At 39.9% G+C, this 24,211-nt stretch overlaps 1 protein-coding gene across 1 annotated transcript; it reads left to right on the top strand.

Moving 5' to 3' along the window:
- The first annotated feature begins 1,266 nt into the window (after positions 1–1,266).
- On the top strand, positions 1,267–23,625 carry LOC133410205 (rho-related GTP-binding protein RhoQ). Its single transcript, XM_061691069.1, has 5 exons — positions 1,267–1,749; positions 2,046–2,104; positions 17,648–17,812; positions 18,121–18,216; positions 19,884–23,625. Exons 1-5 carry the CDS (start codon positions 1,614–1,616, stop codon positions 20,043–20,045), a joined length of 618 nt encoding a protein of 205 aa, XP_061547053.1. The 5' UTR covers positions 1,267–1,613; the 3' UTR covers positions 20,046–23,625.
- Positions 23,626–24,211: the final 586 nt, after the last annotated feature.

Here is a 24,211-nt window from a genome sequence, read left to right as displayed (position 1 = left end):
CCATGTCCACTGATATTTCGAAAAATGCAGGTTTGTGCTCACAAACACAGTTTTTGGAAAACTCCGCCCAGGTTGAAGACTTCCCAAAACCCAGTCTTCAGTGTTTGGGGGTAGATGGTGAAAACTGAGCTCTTTGGTTGCACGACATTATCTGATGTCGAGTATTTAATAATAGTAAATTCGTGTTTTTATTCTTTTTTTTTTTTTTTTTTTAATCTAACCAAGAAAAACAAAACTACAGGTTGACATTTCCTAAAAGTATCTATGTGCAGTATTTCTGGATATGGACATCCATTAATCGTATTTTCTGTAGCGCATGTCCTGGAGTTTTCCTCTCCCAGCTGACATCAAGCCAAAAGCAGATTACACTCTGGATTGGTAGCCAGTCAATCACAGTGCAGTTGTTTTTTTCACTAAACATGATCATGAAGATGGAGACAATTAAACACGATAGTCTACATCTGGGTGACGCCGAAGCGCCTTTATGTCCGATCTTTCTTTCATTGACACTTCTGCACCGTGGTAGTTTGCAACCACAACGTAATTACCAGACAAGCTAACCGTTAGTCTATTTCTTCAACTTCAACCATTCTGTCTTCTTCTTTGTATTTTCTGTCAATCTGGATATGGTGTGGCGTCATGCTGCCTCTCACAGGTCACTCTTGGTACTACGGCAGACATCATGTGGTGCTGTGTTGGCACAATTTTTGGCTCCAAACAAAACATTCAAAATTGGCAAACAGGCCATAGGACTGAGTTTGTAATTTTTAATGTTGGGTTTACATGACCCGGCAGTTTGATCGCGAGCATGAGTAAAGCTAATGATCCAGCAGCCATAGTATATCAAGGGCAAACGTGTTTGAAATTGTAATCGCCTTGCAATGCATTACGCCTCACACAGAAGATAGACTTTCGCTGCAGTCAGAACCATTTTGTGTTTGCTGTATTTACATCGTACTGACTTTCTGGGGCCACTTTTTTGTTTTATTTTGTTTTTTTTGTTTGTTTTGTTTGGTGATCCTGGAAATAGTCGGACATGATACTCTGGCACCAGTTGGTGTAAAACGTGTTTAATAGAGATGCAAAGTGGCCATTGCCTTCGTTTTTTTTTTTTACACCCCTGCTTTAAACAATATAGAAATGTCCATGTTATGATACGGCGACCCTGCTTAACGGAGTGTACTTTCTCGACAGTGCCTTGGTTCCGATCGGAAGCTCCGCCTCTCGGCCAAGAGCACACACCTTGTTCTGGCCCCAGCTGCTCCACAGGGCGCCCGGCAGCGTGAGCCACACTGGGTAGCGCGCACTACTGGCCGCCTGGAGATGTGAGCGACCACGGTGAAAGTGCTCCGATAAAAAAAAAAGTCCTATGTTGGATTGTACAGCCTACATTAAAAAAAAAAAAAAAAAAAAAAGTGCTTTTCGGCTACATTTGGGAGCAGCGGTGGCGAGTTCAGCGAGGAAGATGCAGTTGTCGGTGCGCCTCGCAGTCAGGCACCGAGGCTGGTGATGCCCGCCGCCGTGCGGGCATCGCCGGCAGCCGGCAGCCGCCAGTAGCAGAAGGGCAGCAAACCAGGGCGGCCGAGGATGAGGATGAGTTTAAGATCGAGAGCATGGCAAGCGGTACTATCATGTTAAAATGTGTCGTGGTCGGAGACGGTGCAGTGGGCAAAACGTGTCTTCTCATGAGCTATGCCAATGACGCCTTTCCGGAGGAGTACGTCCCAACAGTCTTTGATCATTATGCAGGTAGGCACACAAATCTCCTATCGTGTCTAATAATGATAATACTCGCATGTTGCAGCGTTTAGCCTTACTTAAACGTATGGAGAATAAAGTGCACTGTTTGTCGCTGTACTCGAAGTGCATCGGCCTGCATCTGTTGCTATAATCAAAACCACTTGTTTGCCTTCATTGCAGAAAGAGATTGGGGACTCACAGCCCCACCTCCCTCCGCTTCATGCTTCATGCTTCATGCACCCCTCCCACACTTCCTCACCCACAGAGCTTCCGCTTTTTAACTGCTCTTTGTTATTTCCTCACAGTGAGCGTCAATGTCGGAGGAAAGCAGTACTTGTTGGGACTGTACGACACTGCCGGCCAGGTACGCTTTTTTTGTTTTGTTTTGTTAGTCTGGTCTGGTGCCAAGCATGTCAAGGTTGAACATGGACAACACACAAAACATTCTCACCCACACTGTGTCTCTATCTTGGTTGCAGCACACTCACGGGTTTCATATTCTGGCCAGACACTAAGCTGCAACAGGTGATAGTTTTAGAGTCCAGTGTTCCATAGACAGTGTTGGTTTTGAGGGGCGTTCAATAGTTCTATTATGTCAAGAACAGGCTTCCTATGTCCAGTAATGATGTCGCAGATTTGTCAATAGGGCTGCCTACTGCTGGGATTTTTCCTCAATGTGCCATTCAGCATGCAATGGTTAAGACTCGATCCAGCAGCCTACACATGCATACACACGCACACAATATCTTCTCTCAACACAAGGGCCTGTGTGTGTACACACACAGACACACTGGCTGAAGCAACCATATGAATAACACCCACAACATGAGTCAATGTTGAGAAATGTCTGGTTGCAGACATTTGAACTTCCTGATCTGACACAATTCTTGGGTCCATTTAGCAATTTAACTACAACCGTAATTGCAGCTTACACACGATACTGATGTGCATATTTTCCTTGGCTGCAAATCCCTAAAACCCATTACTTGCGTTTGAAATATAAATATTTGCTGTTTCTTACATTTTTGATTTGAGCTATTTTAAATCAATTACATAGCAGATATGAACTGATGAGTCACTCCAAATGATCATCAGATAATCGTCTGGTGCGAGCAAGAGAATTAAAGGTGCCTTGTGGAGTTTGTGGCAAACAGTGGGGCCTACAAAGGAATGTTTCCAGTGTAAACTGCTGTTTGATTTGTATGAGCAACGTGCACAATGAAACCAGCTGCAAAGTTTGATTCTAAATGTGTTTAAGCATACGCATGTGATGAGGGCCACGTCCTGCAAAAAAAACGAGAGGCAGGAAATATCCCACTTGTGAATCCAGTCAAAAGTAAACTCCAAAAAGATGTCTGACTGCTGAGATAAGCATGGCCTCTAGCATAAAATGTATGATATGATGAAGCTGAATGAAACTTTTTATTTTATTATTCTACTTTTTTTTTTTAATATATATTTTTTTTTAAACCTTTCACCTTTTTACATTTGGAATAACATCACATAAAAATAAATGTTAAGATAATGTACGTATCTTCAAACCAATTTCCACGAAGAACATTAAATGGCAATGTTGAGTGTAATTAAACAGACAAATATGGTATTTCTGGATATACAAGTTACAAAAAAAAAAGTTTTATGGAAAGTAACAATATTTGGTAAGTGAAGCGGGTGTTCAAAATTGACGCCTCACTATGAGAAGTGGAGTAGTGAAATAAAAATACTGAAAAGAAAATTACAGTAAAACAAGTTCCACCATATAACAATTAAATCTAAAGGTAATTATGAAGTAATTTTAAAAATGTCACCCAAATAAAATGGCTGTTAATTTTTCTCCAATAATTGCCTACGGTAGTACGTATTTAATTGCATGCTCTATAAAGCAGCTTAAGTGCATGGATCAGCACTTATTTTGTATTTAGTTTTTCAAGGCACTTGGAGCAGGTTTATGACCACACTCCTAAAGAGACTCAACAGGTCCTGGACAGTCCACACAAGGACGCTGGCAACAGTGAAGAAGGAAAAGGGGAAAAAAAAAAAAAAAAAAAAAAAACTTGAATGGAACCATGCCTCAATGTTGACTAGCAATCTAGTGCCAGTAGAATAAAATATTACTGAATTCTTACATTGTGACGTAAGTGGCCCCAAGACCTGCTGTCTCCAGCAACCTAAAAATGTGCAGGTCACATGATGGACAGTCAACACTGCTCAGGGTGGATTTAATGGTGTAAATGAGTCACAATCTGAAACCACATCTGTTAGCTGGGAAAAAGATAAACAAGGCATGAAAAGGTCAAGAGAATATTCAGCTCTGTACCTCTGTGCTCTTCATTTCTAAATGTTAAGTCACTCCATCCTCTTGTCATCCACCAATAAACCTGTGGCTGTGTTGTGTTTTACTCTGCAGAACGCGAGCAGCAGAAGTGTTACACTTCCTGCTTTTCTATTCTAATGTGTTGATTTGTAAGTGAGTGTGTGTGTGTGTATATGTGTGTGTTTGTTTTTAGCTCATTCTGAAATGGAGAGGTTCCACCCAGATGTCAACCAGAGAGAGTAGAGTTACCGCAGTTAAAAATCCATCCTCCGCTGCCCCTGACTCTGCTGACCTCTTTTGGGGCGCAGGAGGCCAGCTGGTAATGTTTATAGCTTCACAGTGTGATCAAAGCCTGTTGGCCCAAATAGGGGGGCAGAATAACTAAGGAGATAGAAAGAGGAAGAGAGACAGATGGGGTAAAGACAGAGTGAGGAAGGAGGATTTTTAGAGACTGAACTACTTGTAAGGCAGAAGAAGTCCATCCCTTTCAGGATAGATTTAGATGATTTCAACCTTATGTAAATAAAAAAAGTCAAACATGAAAACATTTTCTTGCCTTTTAAAAGTATTACAGTCAACACTGCTGTCAAAACGATCCCGTTCACATGCACCAGAAAAAACAGAACATTTCCAAGTTTGGGTTTTTGAGGTAAGGAAGTGGAGAACCCAATTGCAGAGACCCAGGGAGGCAAGGCGGGAGTGCCGGAAACTCCAAAAATGATTTAAAAAAAAAAAAAAAGGCAACCAAGGATCATTGAGCTAAATTAAGAAAGGCAACCAAGTATCAAAAAGCTAAATTAAGAAAGTCCAAAATCTAAACACAAAGAAACACCAGGGAAGAAAGAACTAACATGACGGAATCAACGAGACATGACGACAGTTGACAAATGACAATGCAGCAACACAGACTGAAAAAAAGCGGGGAACTAAATACAAACAGATTGACAAGACACTAGTGGCTGGAGGTTGACAAAAGGTAGAGGGTTGACGAGAACCGGTGGCTACAATAACCAAACGAGCACACAAGACATGAAGAACATGGGACACAGGAAAACACGAAACAAAACTAATCGAAACTAAAACAGACCATTACAAAAACGCTGCAATATGCATGCCAGGGCAGTAGTTGGTGATGATGCTTTGTAATGAAACACTATGCGCAACTGCTATGCTTATCTGGAAGTATGTTTTGAATAAAACTTACTTGTTATTGCTGCATGGCAGACGAATGGTTTGCAAGTCTGCCTCACAGTTCTAAGGTTCGAATCTTGGCTCTGGCTTTCTTGTGTGTCGATTTCATGTTTTGCCCGCAAAACCTAATGAGGATAAACAGTAGAAGCAACTTGGACAGATGACGAGATGTACTTATCAAACTTGCCACAACAGTGCAGTGATGCAGCATTTTTGTTTGGGTTGCAGCATGCCCGTGTTGACGGTACACTTATCAAGCAGGTGGTTGTCTTTGAAGAGTGGTTCATCCTCCATTTTCACAGGCAATTGTTTTTTCCCGTTATAAGTTGTGTTGTATAAACGGCCCCTCGGTTTTGTTTACTTCTTCCTGTTCTCTTCTTATGCATTGGAGCACTTTTATATACTTGCAGCTCCTTCTATTGCTTGGATTTATTCTATGTCTAGCGGTCACATAATGCCTCACTATTCCAAAATGGGATGGGCATAAAAATATATGAAATTATTTACTGATTAATAATTTGCAGTGTAGAATTGATAATTGATTAATCTCTCCTTGAATCAAGGAAGTCATACGTTTAAATAAAATAACCTTCGCTACTTGACTCTAATCGGTAGAAGGCGCGTTAATTAGTTCGCAAGATGATGCCAGGCATCGTTGTAACAGGAGTTCAGAACATTCAGACAGAGATTCTGCCACACCTTTGCCCTATTGTTCTTAAGAAATACCCACATGGGATGAGACACCAAGCAGGCACTTCGGTGAATGTGCCTTGGTCACGTAGTCACAGCTCACAACAGAACTGAGTGTCACCATGTTTTGTCTGCCTCCTATTGTCTGGAAAATAACAGCTCGCCCATCCTGGTCGCTACCAATTTAATTATTCCATAGGGAAAGCCTGCAAAGCCTTTATTGCTGAATGCGACAAGGAAGCATAGGGCAAAGTGTTTATTTATTCATTTGTTCACCGACTGTGCCTGCACTCAAGACAACCTATCAACGCTCCTCAAGGAGCTGGAGGAAACTCAAAGTGGATGCTAAGTGCTAAGGTACCCGTGGAAGTCCTTGAAGGAGGAACTTGCAACCCACACAAAGTTGCATGTTTTGCTGCCCTATTAACCCGCTACTTTCATGTGGGGCTGGTCCTCATGCGCTTAACGCATCACTTCTTCACAGCTAACTGCACTTTTAATCAATGTAGACTCTTCCGTCCGAGCTGTCAAATAATATGCTTGGTCCACTGTCCTTAGCACTGTATATCTATGTGTCTGTGGAACAGTTTCTTGTAGCAGACAGTGGTGGGCCTCTTCTGTAGAGCTACAGTTGAATCCAAATGTTTTTTGCTCTCCCCCCCCCCCCATCCCCCACTGTCTGCCATGAAATCAGACTAAACGTTTCCTGTTTCAGGTCAAATATCATTATTAGATAGCTTCCTGCCTCTTCTGGAATAAAGGGTTCACTTCAGCCATTTCCATCCTTTTTGCAAAGTCTACTACCATCTGTCCCTCCAAATTCCTTTCCTGGATGCCAAATTTACCCATCACTTCTTCATCACCCCTGTTTCCTTCACCAACATGTCAATTACAATCTGCACCAATCACGACTCTCTGTCTGGGATACTCAGAACTACTTTGTCTAGCTCCTTCCAGAATTCCTCTTTCACCTCTAGGTCACATCCTACCTGTTGGGCATAACCACTAATTACATTATACATAACACCCTCAATTTGAAGTTTCAGCCTCATCACTCTATCTGACACTCTTTTCACATCCAAGACATTCTTAGCTAACTCTTCCTTTAAAATACCCCTTACTCCATTTCTCTTGCCTTCTACATCATGGTAAAATAATTTTAACCCTGCCCTCAAACTACTAGCCTTACTACCTTTTCACCTGCTCTCCTGAACACACAATATATCAACATTTCTCGTAATCATCATATCAACCAACTCCCAAGCTTTTCCTGTCATAGTCCCAACATTCAAAGTCCCCCATATTGAGTTCTAGGCTCAGTGCTTTACTATTCTCTTTCTGCCTAATAACTCGTTTTCCATCTCTCCTTCGCCTTTGAATCACAGTAGCTGAATTTCTCTAGGGTAACGGCAACGGTGGCAGACATTGTTAACCTGGGCCACGACCGATCCGGTGCTGAATTATTTGGATGAACGCTCATATTTATTTGGTTTTAAACTGGATGCCCTTCCTGACGCAACCCTATGCATTTATCTGGACTGGCCTAAATTTTACACTGGCTTTTGCCCATAGGGCTCAAGCATTCTGATACAAATGATGTTTTTTTTTTTCTAGTAATCAATTTTTACAATTATGTACTCTATTACAAAAGAACCAATTAAGAACACATTCATTCAGAACTGTTTGTCCTGATTTGAAACCCCAGGCAGCATGAAATGTGATTGAACCATAAGCAGTTGACTAGCTAAGACTAAAGTTTAAACATTAATTCTAGATGCTTGACCTATGAGTAAAGAGTACAAAGTTGGGAGTATTTTATATTAATGTATTATTTTAAACCCATTTTATGGGTCAAAATTGTAGACTAGATTCAAGCTGATGGGTGTGGTCTTGTCTGGTCCTCAGTCCTCTTTGAACACGCTTCCCAGCCTCTATGTGGGCCACCGGTAGGCGATCAGAGCTACTAAAAGCTGGTCCGCTTCCAGCCAAGCGTGATCACGCTGAAATTGCTAGCGAGTCCCTGAAAAGGCAGAAAGAGAAACGGTCGCAACCTCCCACAGAACGTGTGAAGAACAAATTATTTCCCTTTTTCCGCCTGTTTTTGTGCATCTTGTTCATCACCCAAACCTACCTCCTCGCCTCCTGAGACGTGCGCAGAAAGACTACTTCCAAAGACCAGCTGATCTATGTTCGTGAGTAACACAACAGTGGTTGCCAGACTGTACAATATTAGTGCCTAATAATTTTGGGGAAATTACTAGCTCGCTCTCTCTCTCTCTCTCTCTCTCTCTCTCTCTCTCTCTCTCTCTCTCTCGTCCAGACTGGACGCATTAAACGCTCATGTTTTCAACTTTAGTCCAAGACACGATGTTCTATTTCCCTTTTCGTACGCATATTTTATTTCTTTCACCATTATTCGTGTTTCCTTGTTGTAGTCAGACCCCTCGTTGTGTTTCCCCATAGTTTCCTCGTAGATTTCATTAAATCTATAAAATTCCACTCTTGGTTGTGTTTTGTGTGTGTTTTGAGTTTAAGTAAGCCTCTGTCATCTAAAACTTGTATTTCATAAAATGTAACAACCTTTAGCTTATGAGACTGATAACCGGTTTGTCGTCGCTTCCTCCTAAATTTTATACATGTAAAAAGTGACGTGGTGCCCCTTTACGAGACAAATTAGCTTGATTTTAACGTTAAAAGCGTAAATTGACTCACCCGGAAGTGAACGCAGGTGTTTACCTTCCATAGTATTTTTTTCTAAATTAATTAAATTTTTATTTCAACCAATATACGCTACATCACGTTTGCGCAAAATATGAACTTTCGTTCATTGAACTCATTCAGGTCTTCAAATATCAGTGTGATGTCTAATGTTAGGAATCCCTTTACACTAGCCAATTGGTTGTTAGTTTCAAATGAAGTCAAATACTGGATGTATAAGCATGTTTTTACTGCGTAGATATTAAGATCATAATGGTCAGTTTTGATTGACACTGACAGAAGTACTAATTAACAACAGTTTATTAGTGAGGTTGTAGTTTGCAGTGGTGTAAAACTGTTCCATTAGTTAGAACTGTGAGATCCTGTATTTTGGTAAAAAGCTTACTGAAATAGATATTGTTAACGCTATAAAAGTGTTAATCAAAGCTCAAGATGATTATTTTTTAAAGGTAGACTATTGATGAAAAGCACCTATGTCGGATCTCATTTGACTGAAGGTGTATACCTAGAGTATGTAGTGAGACTTTTTTGTGGTTGAATCGTTAGTGGGCAGCTGAGTCTTGTGATAAATGTCTTTATACATCAGCAAGTTGGTTTAAACCAATGAGAATGAGTAAAAACACTTGTTTTAATGGTAATTAGCAATGTCAACCAGTGAAGGTCATAAGTGTGTTTAGGAGGTTTGTTTGAAAACGGGGCATCTCCACTGAGAAACCAAGAAAACCCATGTTTCTTGATAACGATGATAATATCCAGTATATAAACCTTGAAAAATCCTTTTGGTAAAAATGTATTGTGGAGTAGTCATCAGAATGACATCACTGTAACTATTTATTTACACAACTTTGATATTATACCATAATCTGTACTGATTACTTTTAGTGTTGCAACAGTTTTGAAGAAAGAGTAGTTTCTTATGAGTGCCTCTGCCTGTTTATAAACAAACAAAAAAAACCCATTAGATTTGGTGTCTGGCAGGATGTTCTTAATGTAAAGATATTAATAGTAGATGGAGATTAACATTTGTTAATCATCATGAAAGGGCTAGTAAAAGAGATTTTTTTTAGGTTAAATCCAGGTCAGCAAAAAGCTCGGATTTGCAGATCAGATGGTGTCTGTGTGTTGCATTCTTACCAGACTGCCATATTAGTACAGATAGCTCCCATTCTCTGAACCTATCCACTTTATAGACACCCGCGGAGGTGGTAGAAGCTGAAACAGAGGACAATGAAGATGGAGATACGGTGATGACTCAATGGAATTGTGCTCATATGTCAATGAGTTACACAGCAGAGCTCACTCAGTGACCTAATTAACAAACTGTGGCAAGCTTTGGAGCATGTATGGAATATACTTTTTATATACTCAGTTGCTCTGATTTTTGGTTTTTGTTGTTTGCCCCTTGTCCTTCAACTGATGACAGTATTTGGTGGCAAAGCGTGTGATGCAATATTGCTGCAACTAACAATTATTTTAATAATCGATTAATCTTTTGAATATTTTTTTCAAATGAATTGGATGAAAACATTGTTCTAAATTTCCATTCCTTTATTCAAAAAGAGGACATTATTTCAAATTGAACGTGCGAAAAATCCACAAACATATATTATTGTTCAGTTTAAATTGCCACACTGAGTGACGCGGCTGAACCCGACTGAAATGTCGAGCACTGTGAATGACCAATCAGTTAAACAAGGTATCTAAATAATTAATGATCAAAATAGTTGTCAAATAATTTAACAATTGATTCATTGTTGATTACTCTATTATTTGTTGCACCTCTGCTGCAATGTCATGAATTGTTGAACTGACCCAATAAAGGTGTAAATGTGGAACATCCCTGTGATAGAAATATTCAACCTAGCAAAGTGCCCTCTCAGCAACAGGAGAGTGAACATAACCTGGCCATGCACTGATCAGAGATTACATATTAGAGCTGAGCTAGCGTGTAAACTGCTTCACTTTTGGCTAGAGGACATATTGTGTTGAGTGTCAGAAGTAAAGTGAGGAAATGTGAGAGGCAGTGATGGGTCCTCAACAAGATGTGGGCCTATTTCAGAGGAGAAATGCTGAATGACTCCCCCTGTGCTCTACGGTCACAAGATTAAATTGGGAAAAAATTCACATAACTGTTGTCTCACAGTATCACAAATGTTAACCTTGTGCCTCATCGGTGGGTCTGGAAAGGAGCCAGCATTTTATAGCATTTGGTTCCATCCATTAAAAAATAAAAAATCACCGGTACCGTGTGAAGTTACTTTTCGTGCCAAAATGCTAAGTTCCGGTGCGTACCCTCCAAAATAAAAGTCTCCATTTGATGTGATGAAACAGTCCCAAACAACTATTTTAACAATGCTATATTTATCTTTTAGCTGAAACATTCATTAATGAATATTAAATCAACTGAGTTAGTTCCACACACATTGCCTTTTAGTTCATAGGTTGGATATTGAGACTGGTTATAAAGAACCTCGAGTCAAATGTTCATTTTAGTCTATGCTGCGGTCTGCTAAGAAAATGGATGTTCATAATTTGGAAACCCTTTATTTAAACCATACAAACTTTTTTGAGCCAGCACCCTAAAAGAATCGTTTAGAACCGGAATCAAACTAAGGAATCTGAACCAGAATCGCTCAAATTCAAACGATGCCCAACCCTAATTGACGTCACATCTGGTGGCTTTGAAAACAAAATGACATCATGATATCGTGGCCCCTCGCGTTTTTGTCACATGACATCATCTTCGGGGACACCTGGGACCCAAACCAGTGCCTGTTGGAACAAAGGACAACAATAGGTGTCATACTGCAATAAAAAAGGCAATTTCTGATCATGCTAGCAAATATTGTCCTTTCTGGCCATTCCCCGCATCTATGATGCGTGTGACCGCACCCCGGGAGCACCCCAGCATTTGCAAAGAATGCGGTTGTCACGTGGCTTGCGCACGCAACAGCAAGTATCTGAGATGCTATGGGGTCATGTCTAGGTCTTTTCAAGGTCACAACCCCAGCATCTGCAAAGAAAAGGAGTTATTTCTAAAGTTCCTCTAAATAATGTCACGACCATGCCCACCCCAGGAGCCATGCCAAGGCATCTGCAAAGGTTTAAGACCTACGCATATTTCCCGAGTCAAGCCTAAGCATTTTCCTTTGTTTTTTCTAATATTACACCTTATCCAGAGTACTCACCACTGTGCGAAATGCTGAGTCTGAATAAAAATGCATATTAGTGAGCCTTTTTGTGCAAGAGTACATGCTCGAGAACATGTCCAGACATCATTTGATGGTCATTCATATATGTAAACCGTAAACATATCAGTTTTACATTCCATTTGGGTGCTTCAGAGGCTGTTATTGAGAACAAATCCAGGCATGTTGCATTATTTGGGGGGAAAAAACAAAACAAAAACAATATCAATAAGTATTTAGCCAGAAAATGTTTTATTTCTTCAACTCACCACAGGACAGGGGTTGTGCGAAACACTGAGCAGTCAATTAATCTGAAGAAATTCCATATCAGTGAGCATTTAGCTCCACGTAATGACCTCACCCTGTACTCGATGCAATGCTTGGCGGTGGCCTACACTTGGTTGCACCTACAGTATATTTCAATGATCGGTTTATGGTGCAGATGATTTTGAAGATGGTTGAGTTTTATGCATATGATATCATAAGATTCAAAAGACTACTCCATAGTCTAAATGTGCATCAACAATTTGAATACGGGCAGAGATGTCGCAACCTGTTTGCATGATGGCCATATTTCAACCTGCAATGTCTCAGCAAGCCATACACCTACTTGATACTGATTTTCCTCACACCTTACATGCTCACAAGCCCATTCGCAAGTACAAGCGTTTCAAAAAGGAGGAAACAGATGGAAATATAATTTAAATAAATAGTTCATCAGAAAACTATTAGCAATGCTAACATGTACTCACCTAATGTCAGAGCCTATCTCCTGTATCCTCCTCTCTGACACCAACTGCCCTCATGTCATACCTCACTACATCTGTAAACCTTCTCTTTGCTCTTCCTCTAGTTCTCTTGCCCGGCAGCTCCCTCATCACCCTTCTCCCAATATCCTCACTCTCTCTCCTCTGTATGTTTCCAAACCATCGAGGTCTGCATCTCTCTAACTTTGTCTTCAAAACCCCTAATGTGAGAGCTTGACCATGCAAAATATTTGTTGATCTGGTGATTTGCTAACGTGCCCTATGCCATTAAGAAAATTTAATTTGTTTGTCTCAAAGTCATATTTTGACATCAGTCACATTTTATTATGAGGTTCTTCACTTTGACTCAATAGCTATACTATATTTACTTGACATCCCTTTATTTTTTCAGAATATAATTTTTAAAATTAACTATATATGAGTAGATCACTGTTTTTTTCAGTTTGAATAAATATCTATGGTATGTGTTTCTCGCCATTGTATAGATGGTCAATTAATTACTGCTTTGTGATCATATTGAAATATTGCAATAATATTGTATGGACGCACCTTCACCAGTTCAGTGCGTCCAGTAGGAATGCGTTAGTAACATGCTGATGCTTTAATAAAAGAGTAAAACCAATTGCAACAACTGACCTCCATCTTGCTAAATCACGTGATGTTTACATAGATCTGCACATGTCACACATCTGTAAAACGGTTGTTCTATTTAAATGTAGTGGCACATGTAAACAGCAGAATGGAATAGATCACGTCACATGTACACAATTGACCTGATATCTTCAAAAGGAATGATTTCAAGCAGAATTGGGGGGGGGGGGGGAGGTCTGGATGTAAACCTGATGACTGATTAATATTAAAAAATGACTTCTGAAAGTAACCAACAAAAGATCATATTTACCTCGATCTTGTGTGTGCGTGCGTGCGTGCGTCAGTTTTCGGCCGTTTTAGGGTTAAGACTTGGTTTTATTAGTCTCAGTGGGTTTTTTTCTCTTCCATTTAAACACATCGTTAACTTATAGTGCTAAAAGCTTCAAAAACTGATGGCAAGCTTGCCAAGTACACAGGAAGCAGTTTGCACAACAGCATTTCAATAATATTCCTGATGAACAAATCTAAAAAACTGAGCTAAAATTGTACTAATTTGAATTAATGATTATGTGTTACTAGCAATAGAATTGGATAAATCACAATATAAAACAGCCAAGTGTAAATAGTGACCTTAAAGCCAAACAAAATGAATATGGGAAGCTGGTTATGTCACAGAGCTTAGTATGATGTGAATTAGACGCAAGAGCAGACTGAGGCGGAGGGAGTAGTTTTAGAATGAAGTAGATTCCAATGAAGTTGGGACGTTGTGTTAAACAAAAATAATAACAGAATACACTGATTTGCAAATCATGTTCAACCTATATTTGATTGAATACACTACAAAGACAGAATATTTAATGTTCAAACTGATATTTTTTTATTATTGAATTTTATGGAAACACGTCCCAAAAAAGCTGGGACAGGGTCATGTTTATGACTGTGTTGCATCACCTTTTCCTTTAACAACATTCAATAAACGTTTGGGAACTGACCGGATATGAGTATTGTACTCGCCATTAACTTTGATGACACTTGGCAGACAATTGCAGTAGCAGGATTTATCTGTATGCCTGGGATGTCAGTCTCTTCAGAAACACAACTTACTTTGCCGCGTCATTCTTCATTATTATCGAGGTTAACGGAACCATATTGTACTGAGCAGAGAGGACAGGAAGTACCAGTTTCTTATGTTTTCCTAAATTCTATTCCTGCTTCCATGGCTACAATTGCACTTTTCCACTTTGTCATCAGGGTCATCCCTTCTGTTTGGGGATCATAAGACACAATTAAATTTTAAGTTATTCCTTAGCCAAATTCTTGCAGGATTTGTTGATGTCGCCACATGATGATGATGATGGTTCGACCTTATTGTATAACTTTGAGAGGCATACTATTCCAGAATATTTTGATGGAACTGTAAATTGTACCACTTGAAGAGCAATCGACTCCAACCGTTCCATTCATAGTACTGGAATTTAAATTGAAATCCGGTTTTGACTGTATAATGAGCTTTATTTCATAATGTTCAGAGGAGTTAGCAGATGTTTTCTCTAGCGAAGAAAACAATTCAGATGGTCAGTTAGTACCAATGTCCTCTGTTTGAATTGGAATGAAAGAAGTTGGTTAATGTGTCACGTGGTCAGATTAAATAAATATGTCTTTGTTCATCTATTTATGCCAGTGAGGCATAGTGACAGACAGAACAAATAAATGCTCTCCTATTAGATGGCAGGAAGTACATACAGTAATTAATGTATCCACTTTTTGTGACAGTATTGTTTGTTGGTGTGCTGTGAGATTTTTCAATTGTAAAATATGTTCCTTGGCTCCATAAAGGTTGGAAATCACTGCTCTAGTCAGGTCATGTATTCGAATCAGTCAGGTCAAACCAACATTACAACATGACAGAAATAATGGGTGCTAACTATTGTAACGCCGGTACAACCGTTAGTGCTAGCACTACCTTGCTAGGCGACGTAACGTTTTGTTGCCTGCTTCCGAGCCGTATCGTATTAAAAGTACGTGAACATACCTCAAGCAAGCCTTGAATTAAGGTGACCAGCAACACGCGCCCCCCCCCCCACCCCCCCATTTAGTTCTTATAATACACACGATGCGATCGATTATTGTTGTTGTGGCCGTGGTAACGAGTGTATCCGGTTGCATTTGAGTTGACAAGATAAAGCCCAGTGATCGTACAAAACGGGATGCGGTGGTATCGGAATACACGATTTTATTGGAGTAGTCTGACATAGTGCAATCGTGAAAGACCAAATTTATCTTGGTCTGATGTAGGCATTACAGTGTTGTCTGTCTCAGACATGTTGTCTGTCCCACACCGCCGACGTTTGTTTCTCTTTTTTAAATAACTTTATTGGCGGTCAGCTATTTACAGTACTATGTCAAAAGACACACGACAAGGCTATAAATAAACTAGCTTTTTGATTTAAACATACTGTACACGATGACGACGTGGAGTAAATGTCTTTTGCGGAGCCGATCAATGACGTCAATGATCGGATCGGCGAATTATGGCATTAAAGCCATAAAATGCTAATTATCGGCCGACACCGATCAGGCCGATAAGATCGGTGTAAAGTTTATCTAAAAGGGGGTGTTTCCCAGTGGTGTCGTGTTTATTGCCCTACCAATTGAATCAGTCTTTGGGGGCAAGTATAATCGAACGCAAAGGTCTCAGTTTTTGATTGATTGATTTTTTTTTTTTAAATAAAAGACAACAATTTGATTAAGTTGCATAATCCAGTATTTCTCAATTGCTAAAACACAGAACCCTATTGTCTGAACCATTTTATTCTCACTCTTCAAAACAATGAAACAAGAAAAAATCATAACCTCCACAGTAATTTCCAAATAGTTTTCTCGACCAATGTGTTGATGCAAAATCTTGTCTGGTATGTGACAAAATGTACTCATGTAGGAGTACGTGCTCATACTTAGAATAATATGACTCAGTAAAAAGTAGTCCTCCAAATAAATACTTGAAACGTTAAGTATTCTGTGAAAAAACAACTCCTCGAGTGCAATCATTGATGGGTGAGTAATTTCCTTTTATTTTTGTTAAAAAAAATACACTTACATGGTTGTTGCAAAATGTTAGTATTTTTTTTTGTTCTTTCCATTTCCACTATTTGTTATGGGGAGAAAATTTTCATAAATGTAAACACTTTGAAGGATAACTAGCTTCCCAAATTCATTTTGTTTGGCTTTAGGGTCACTATATTTGACTGTGTTTTATTGTGATCTATCCAGTTCTATTTCCAGTAACACATAATCATAAATTCAAATTAGAACGATTTTAGCTGATGGATTTATCCATCAGTAATACAGTTTGGAATATTGAAATGCTGTTGTGCAAACTGCTTCCTTTTTAGTAGGCAATCTTGCCAGCAGTTTTTGAAGCTTTTAGCGCTATAAGTTAAGGATGTGTTTAAATGGAAGAGAAAAAACTCATTCCGTTTGACGATATGTCAATTGTGTACATGTGACGTGATCTATTCCATTCTGCTGTTTACATGTGCCACTACATTTAAATAGAACAACCGTTATACAGATGTGTGACATGCGCAGATCTATGTAAACATCACATGATTTAGTAAGATGGCGGTCAGTTGTTGCGATTGGTTTTACTCATTTATTAAAGCATCAGCATGTTATACGCATTCCTACTGGAAGCAATGAACTGGTGAAGGTGCGTCCATACAATATTATTGCAATATTTCAATATGATCACAATGCAGTGCTTAATGGACCATCTATACAATGACGAGAAACGCATACCATTTATATTTATTCAAACTGGAAAAAAACTGATCTATTGACTCATATATAGTTAATACAAAAATTCTGTTCTGAAAAAAATAAAGTGATAGCAAGTAAATATAGTACAGCTATTGAGTCAAAGTGAAGAACCTCCTAATCAAATGTGACTGAAGTCAAAATATGACTGAGACTAACAAACTTTATTTTCTTATCACACAGGGCACTTCAGCACATCACCAGATCAACAAATATTTTGCATGGTCAGGCTCTCACATTAGGTGTTTTGGAGACAAAGTTAGAGAGAAAAACAAATCCTAATTGCCTCTGTTATCGAGAGGGCGAAGGAGAAAGTAAATCCTATGTGAAAGTCTTCACATTCTTTGTTCTTCATAACTCAAATGCAGTTGACAGTTTTGCGAGTATCAAGCCTGTCATAAAATTACCCATCATATGTGAAAAACAACAGGAGCTTGGCAGTGTGCATGGAACACAAACCACTTGATAAGCTAAGAATAAATTCTCATTCTCAACCTCGCTTCAGTGAAGAGAAAGTGTTAAAACTGTATGCACCTAAATATTTCATGAAGATTAATTTCACTGAGGTGCGGTAAAGACAAAAAAAAAAGAATGTATGCCGTTGAGTTTCCTAACATTGAATCCCTTCCCAGGAGGATTATGACCGACTCAGGCCATTGTCCTACCCGATGACCGATGTTTTCCTCATCTGCTTCTCGGTGGTTAACCCTGCCAGTTTCCAGAATGTGCGCGAAGAATGGGTGCCTGAATTGCAGGAGTATGCACCTAATGTCCCCTACCTACTCATTGGCACCCAGGTAAGTCCTCACCGGGATGTTGATCTTAAATGACATTTCGACTTAATACCTTCCTGCGTGTTGAAAAATATGGAGGAGCGTTGTTTCGTATACCGTAAGTAATTTTAAATTGAACTTGCTGAAATGTTTCTCTTGGCTATGATCAAGCATGTGAGAAAGATTTGTACTGTAGGTACACTCACCAGTCATAACATTGGGTATACCTGTACACTTGATTAAGATCTAATACAAGGGCTGTGAAATGTCAATCTCAAACATTGTATTTAAAATGGTAATAATAATTAACTTGTCTATTGTTTGTTCCTAAGATTGATCTACGTGATGACCCAAAGACCATTGCCAAACTGAATGATATGAAGGAGAAACCTATAGTGACTGAACAAGGCCTGAAACTGGCAAAGGAGGTCTGTATGTTTGGAACTGAACTTTTACTTTGAGTGTAGACAAACTGCCAGGCCCAGTTACAGTAAGCAAGGTGCAGTTTTGAGCAGTTCTGTGGGAGTTTTTATTTTTGAAATTATACCTCTGAAGATCGTTCAGTCCTCTCATCCAGAATAATAATAAAAAAAAAAAAAACGCTCCATCCATCCATTTGCTTCCGCTTATCTGAGGTCGGGTCGTGGGGGCTTTAGCTTTAGCAGGGATGCCCAGACTTCCCTCTCCCCAACCACTTCCTCCAGCTCTTCCAAAGAGATCCTGAGGCGTTCCCAGGCAAGCCGAGAGACATAGTTCTGGGTCGTCCCGGGGTCTCCTCCCGGTGGGACGTGCCCGGAACACAGGGAGGCGTCCAGGAGGCATCCTAAACAGATGCCAGAGCCACCTCACCTGGCTCCTCTCAATGCGGAGGAGCAGCGGCTCTACTCTGAGCCCCTTCTGGATGACCGAGCTCCTCAACCTATCTCTAAGGGAGAGCACGGACACCCTGCGGAGGAAACTCATTTCGGCCGCTTGTATCCGGGATCATGTTCTTTCGGTCACGACCCACAGCTCGTGTCCATAGGTGAGGGTAGGAACGTAGATTGACTGGTAAATAGAGAGCTTCGCCTTTCGGCTTCGCTTTTTCTTTACCACAACGGACCGATACAAAGTCTGCATCGCTGCAGACCCTGCACCGAGCCGCCTGTCGATCTCCCGTTCCATTCTTTCCTCACTTGTAAACAAGACCCAAAGATATTTGAACTCCTCCACTTGGGGCATGATCTCATCCCGACCTGGAGAGGGCCCTCCACCCTTTTCCGACTGACCGATTGCTAGTCTGATTCCTGTGAAGACTGAAATAATTTATTTTATTAATATATATTTTATTATTTTTTAATATGAAGACACTGTATATCCATCCATTTCTTATAGCTATTATCCTGGGACAGGCAGCATATATGCTAACACAAAGAAACAACCATTCATATCTACGGCTATTAGTAATTTAAAGTCATCAACTGACCAAACATACTGCACATACAAGGAAGCTGGAATCAATGGTGAAGAAGTGAGCTACTATGGCATCCCACATCACTCTGTCCATTTTCATACGTAAAAATGCAAACATCATTCGCAAAGGTAAACTTAGTTTAGTTTAAAACTTGTTTTTAAATGGGAACTTGCCCCTCTCAACACACCATGCTACACCACTGACAAGTGTCCATCCATCCTGTTTCTGTACCACTTATCCTATCCAGTGTCTTACAGAAGCTAGAGTCTATCTGAGCCGACTGAAGGTAGACCCTGGACTGATCACGTCAGCCATTGAGCAGACAGACAGACAGACAACCAACCATTTTTATTCCCATTCTCACCAACGGGCAATTTCGATTCTTAGATTAACCTAACGCACCTGTTTTTGGACAGTAGAAGGAAGCGTATGTGCAAACTCCAAACAAAAAGGTTAAATTGAGATTCAAAACCAGAACCTTCTTGCTACAACTACTCTTCCACTGTGCTGCTTGTCTCCTGTGACCGTGAAAAGGATAAAGGTTATGGAACATGGATGGACATATTACTTGTTGACAACTGGGTTTTTGGGGGGTTTTTTTTTGTTACTGACTGCTACATCATCCTCTTTCCTACTTCTCAGATTGGTGCATGTTGCTATGTGGAGTGTTCAGCACTAACCCAGAAAGGCCTGAAGACCGTGTTTGATGAGGCCATCATTGCCATTTTGGCTCCCAAGAGAAAAAAGGGAGCTCTAAAGAGAAGACTGGGACCCCGTTGCATTAACTGCTGTCTGATCACATGATACGTACACGTCCTCATTCAGCAGCAAACTATACATGTCCTGGAATTACACAAAGACTCAGGCAGATAGTTGAGCAAAGGCAAAGAAGAGCGCTGACAACGACTGAGTGACATTTAAGCTGCAATGCACTCGAAAGAGCATTACTGTCTTCTGCAGAGGCAGTCAATCACAAGGAGCAAAAACACCAAGAGGCTCTTCTAATTCAGGTGTTTTACATCAAAAATCCATAAATCAAATTTTTAAAAGAAGCAGTTTCATTACAAAAGGGAGTTTGATTTGTAAAATGCTTAAAGAATATGACTATCATGATTTTTGGTGCCATAGCGAGAAAAGTCTCTAAAAGTAAAAAAGCACCATATGGCCATTTTTTGATATAAAGGCGAGGTAGATTTTTTTTTGTTTTTTTCTGCCACCAGGTTTGTCTCCCATTATTCTTTATTTGACAACCTGTAGAATAAACAATGTTGTGTATCGAGGATTACTAAATCAAAAATGGAAATGTATAAACAAATTATTTTGGACCTAGAGCTATTTTTTCATATTTCTTTGTCATGCAATTGTATGTTGTACCTTTATCACTTTTAAAGTGTCAGAGTATAGACAGTTGATCTTTTAGAAGTGATTTATTTAAGTATAACTCTCAAAGAAACACATGCACATACACTGTCCTTAAAAGCAGGAGGCAAAAATGACCTTACACTTTATATTAAAGGCTCAACAGATGAAGCACATTCCTCTGCTTTTAAGCATTGCCCATCTTTCAGCTCGGGGATGCACTGAGGATATTCAAACTTGCAGGCATAAGCTTGAGCACAGTTTATCATCATACAAACTTGTAATCGTAAATCTAATTATAGATTTCCATTTCTATGCATGAGATAGAAATTCTCTCTTTGCGAGATTGTAGCTTTTCAGACCACAGGGCCAATTGTTGAGCTAGTAGTAAAAAAATAAATAAATAAAATTGTCGGAAAAACAATTTAGATTTACAATATGTATAATTAGGTTAGCTGGCACGGTGCATGACTGGTTAGCACATTTGCCTCACAGTTCTGAGGACCTGGGTTCAAATCCGGCCTCGCCTGTGTGGTGTTTGCATGTTCTCCCCGTGCCTGCGTGGGTTTTTTCCGGGCACTCCAGCTGCCTCCCACATCCCAAAAACATGCATGCTAGGTTTATTGAAGACTCTAAATTGCCCGGAAGTGTGAATGTGAGTGTGAATATTGTTTGTTTATACTATATGTGCCCTGTGATTGGCTGGTGACCAGTTCAGGGTATACCCCGCCTCTCGTGCAGTCAGTTGCGATAAGCTCCAGCACGCCTTCAACCCTAAGTGAGCATACATGTAAGCGGTTCAGAAAATGCATAGATGGAGGGATAATTAGATTAGTTAAATCTACACCTGCTAGTACCTGCTAAATTCGACTGTAATCTTCAATGATAGTCAAGTCATTAAGGCATACAAAGCGGAAACATTTTAGTATCCTTCCTCACTTGTTACTGTATGTAATTTACATTACAATATTTAATGTGGCCATTACCCAGTGCCAATAAATGTAGTACATTGTTAGATGATTTTCAACCATATTTTATACTAAGAGTCAGTAGGGTACAGAATTTCAGGAAGTTTGGGTGTCTGATCAAAGAAAGAGGGAAGATGCTAAATGAAAGAATGAGATCACTGCAGCCACAATGTGTCTTGTCTGTTAAAAGGTGGCTGGTCTGCTGCAGTATGAACCCACAAAGGCTTAAAGAAATGAACGAATATGAACTAGAGTAAGTTTTTATATAATAAGACACACTGACCGGACTTACGGAGTCACCCTTTACTACAGCAAAGATAGGAACAATGATTTAAGAGGATTTAGAAAGTAATTACCGGTCGTTAAACAATGAACAATTTTGAATTTGTTTACTAAGAAAAGAAAACATAATATCAGAAAAGAAAACATAAGTTCAGCGTCGCGGGGTGCTGGAGCCTATCCCAGCTGACTTCGGGCGAAAGGCAGTGAACTGGTTACCAGTCAGCCGCAGGGCACATATAGACACGGACAACCACTCGCACTCACATTCACACCGTCTCTGAGTGGGAACTGAACCCACTCTGCCTGCACCGAAGTCAGGCAAATGCACCACTACACCATCAGTGACTGAAACAATATTTGTGACTCACAATTTTATTTGATAGAAAATGTGTCTTTCCCATTGCATTTGGACTGTTGACCATGTAGCCGTATCTTAAATTGCCAGGTACAGTCTGTTCCCTTGTTAGTTCAAGACAGATAAAAGACAAAGGGATTAAAAACAACGTAAATGTTTTTAATGAACCGGTGTCAATTGAATCCAACATTTATACAGTCCGTTAATTTATATTTGTCGTAAATTTCATCATGTAATATCATACATTTAGATCAGTGGTTCTTAACCCGGGTTCGAGCGAACCCCAGGGGTTCGGTGAGGCAGTCGCTGGGGTTCGACGGAGGACTCTACACACACTGCGTGTGTGTCCGTGCTTTATCCGTAAAAGCCTTTTTACACTGCATTTTGAATGCGTTGTTCATGCCGTTCAAAACGCAAGGGAGCGTCATTGCGGCCTTGCGCCTTGAGTTGAAATGCTTTGTTCTTTTTTAAACTATCTTGATTTAACAACATTTCAACGATACATTTGACTTGAGTAGCATTGCTGTGCCATCAGACAGCGCATCCAATTATTAAAAAAAACAGCCCAAAAAATTTACTCTTACCAATGAACCCTTTTCGAGGATTGTAGAAATAACAAAGAAAAGGAACAGACTTTGTGAATTTTAACAACGAAGTCAGTTCCTCTGATATGACAGTGGCATTTACCAAAGGGAATGGCAACAGCAAAATTTATATTCACTTATAGTACATTTTCATTGAATTAAATTTTGTGTTTGTTTTTTGTGTGAAATTCATGTTTTGTTAGTTTTGTTCTTTTAACACAATGATTTTGTGTGCAACTGATGCGTTGTTCATTTTGTGCATGACCTGGATGACTGAGAATCTACACAGACAATAAAATATACACCTGTTTTGAATTTGAAATAAACCATGTTTTATTTTTCAAATTAGAAAGGGTTCCGTGCACTCCGTATGAAACTTGCAGGGTTCCGTCCCTCCAACAAGGTTAAGAACCACTGATTTAGATACCATGTCAGGTTTACAAACCCACTGGGCACTGCACTTGTGTCTTAAATTTTACTTTTCTTGCAAGCCAAATGTCTCCAAAAATGACCTAGATATGTTTTATTCATTTGTTGTTGGCTTTTTGCATGTTTTTAAACGTGCCAAATGTTGCTAAAGAACTGTATATGTTCCGTGCAGTCTGATACAATAAGTTTGTGATGCTTTAATGTAAATGGTGCTCCTTTTCTCTACCCCAACTTGCACGACTGTATTGTCGCTTTGAGTCACAGGGTGTGCTGTATCGCAAGTCGGCTTTTGCTCGCTTATTCCAGGTGAGAGACCATCCTTGGAACGCTGGCTCTAAAGAACTGCAACCACTAGTGCATTGATGCTCCTGTCTACTACTCAATAAAAGTGTTTTATTGTGTTAAAATGTCATCTTCGTAAGTTTTCTATGGAGCAAAAAGTTACGCGCAACATTGTTAGAGCTCAATAAGAGACACTGAATAGTCTTGAAGGCAGGTCACAAAATTGTTCAAGTGAACCTATTTAATTTTATTTCTTCCAAATGGCTCAATTTGATTTTTTTCAAAATAATTATGCTGTGGGCTCAGTTCAAAAGGAATGGCTGATTCCATTAGTTAAGTTTCTGTCTGGTGGCACGGTGGACGACTGGTTAGCACATCTGTCTCACAGTTCTGAAGACTGGGGTTCAAATCCTGACCTCGCCTGTGTGGAGTTTGCATGTTCTCCCCATGCCTGCATGGGTTTTCTCCGGGCATTCCGGTTTTCTCCCACATCCCAAAAACATGCGTGGTAGGTTGATTGAAGACTCTAAATTGACCGTAGGTGCGAATGTGAGTGTGGATGGTTGTTTGTTTATCTGTGCCCTGCGATTGGCTGGCGACCAGTTCAGGGTGTACCCCACCTCCCGCCCGAAGATGGCTGGGATAGGCTCCAGCATGCCCGCATCCCTTGTGAGGATAAGCGGTACAGAAAATGGATGGATGGAAGTTTCA

This window comes from Phycodurus eques, chromosome 11 (genome assembly GCF_024500275.1).
Source record: "Phycodurus eques isolate BA_2022a chromosome 11, UOR_Pequ_1.1, whole genome shotgun sequence".
Lineage (NCBI taxonomy): Eukaryota > Metazoa > Chordata > Actinopteri > Syngnathiformes > Syngnathidae > Phycodurus > Phycodurus eques.
The sequence above is the reverse complement of the archived record's forward strand: the minus strand, read 5'-3'. Positions and strand labels throughout refer to the sequence as shown.

What these genes read in the sequence shown, in the direction of transcription:
- LOC133410205 (XM_061691069.1), top strand. Translation starts at nt 1,614, where the DNA reads ATGGCAAGCGGTACTATCATGTTAAAATGTGTCGTGGTCGGAGACGGT. An exon ending in TGTACGACACTGCCGGCCAG is followed by an intron (nt 2,105 to 17,647) that starts GTACGCTTTTTT and finishes ATCCCTTCCCAG; the next exon opens with GAGGATTATGACCGACTCAG. An exon ending in GCCTGAAACTGGCAAAGGAG is followed by an intron (nt 18,217 to 19,883) that starts GTCTGTATGTTT and finishes CCTACTTCTCAG; the next exon opens with ATTGGTGCATGTTGCTATGT.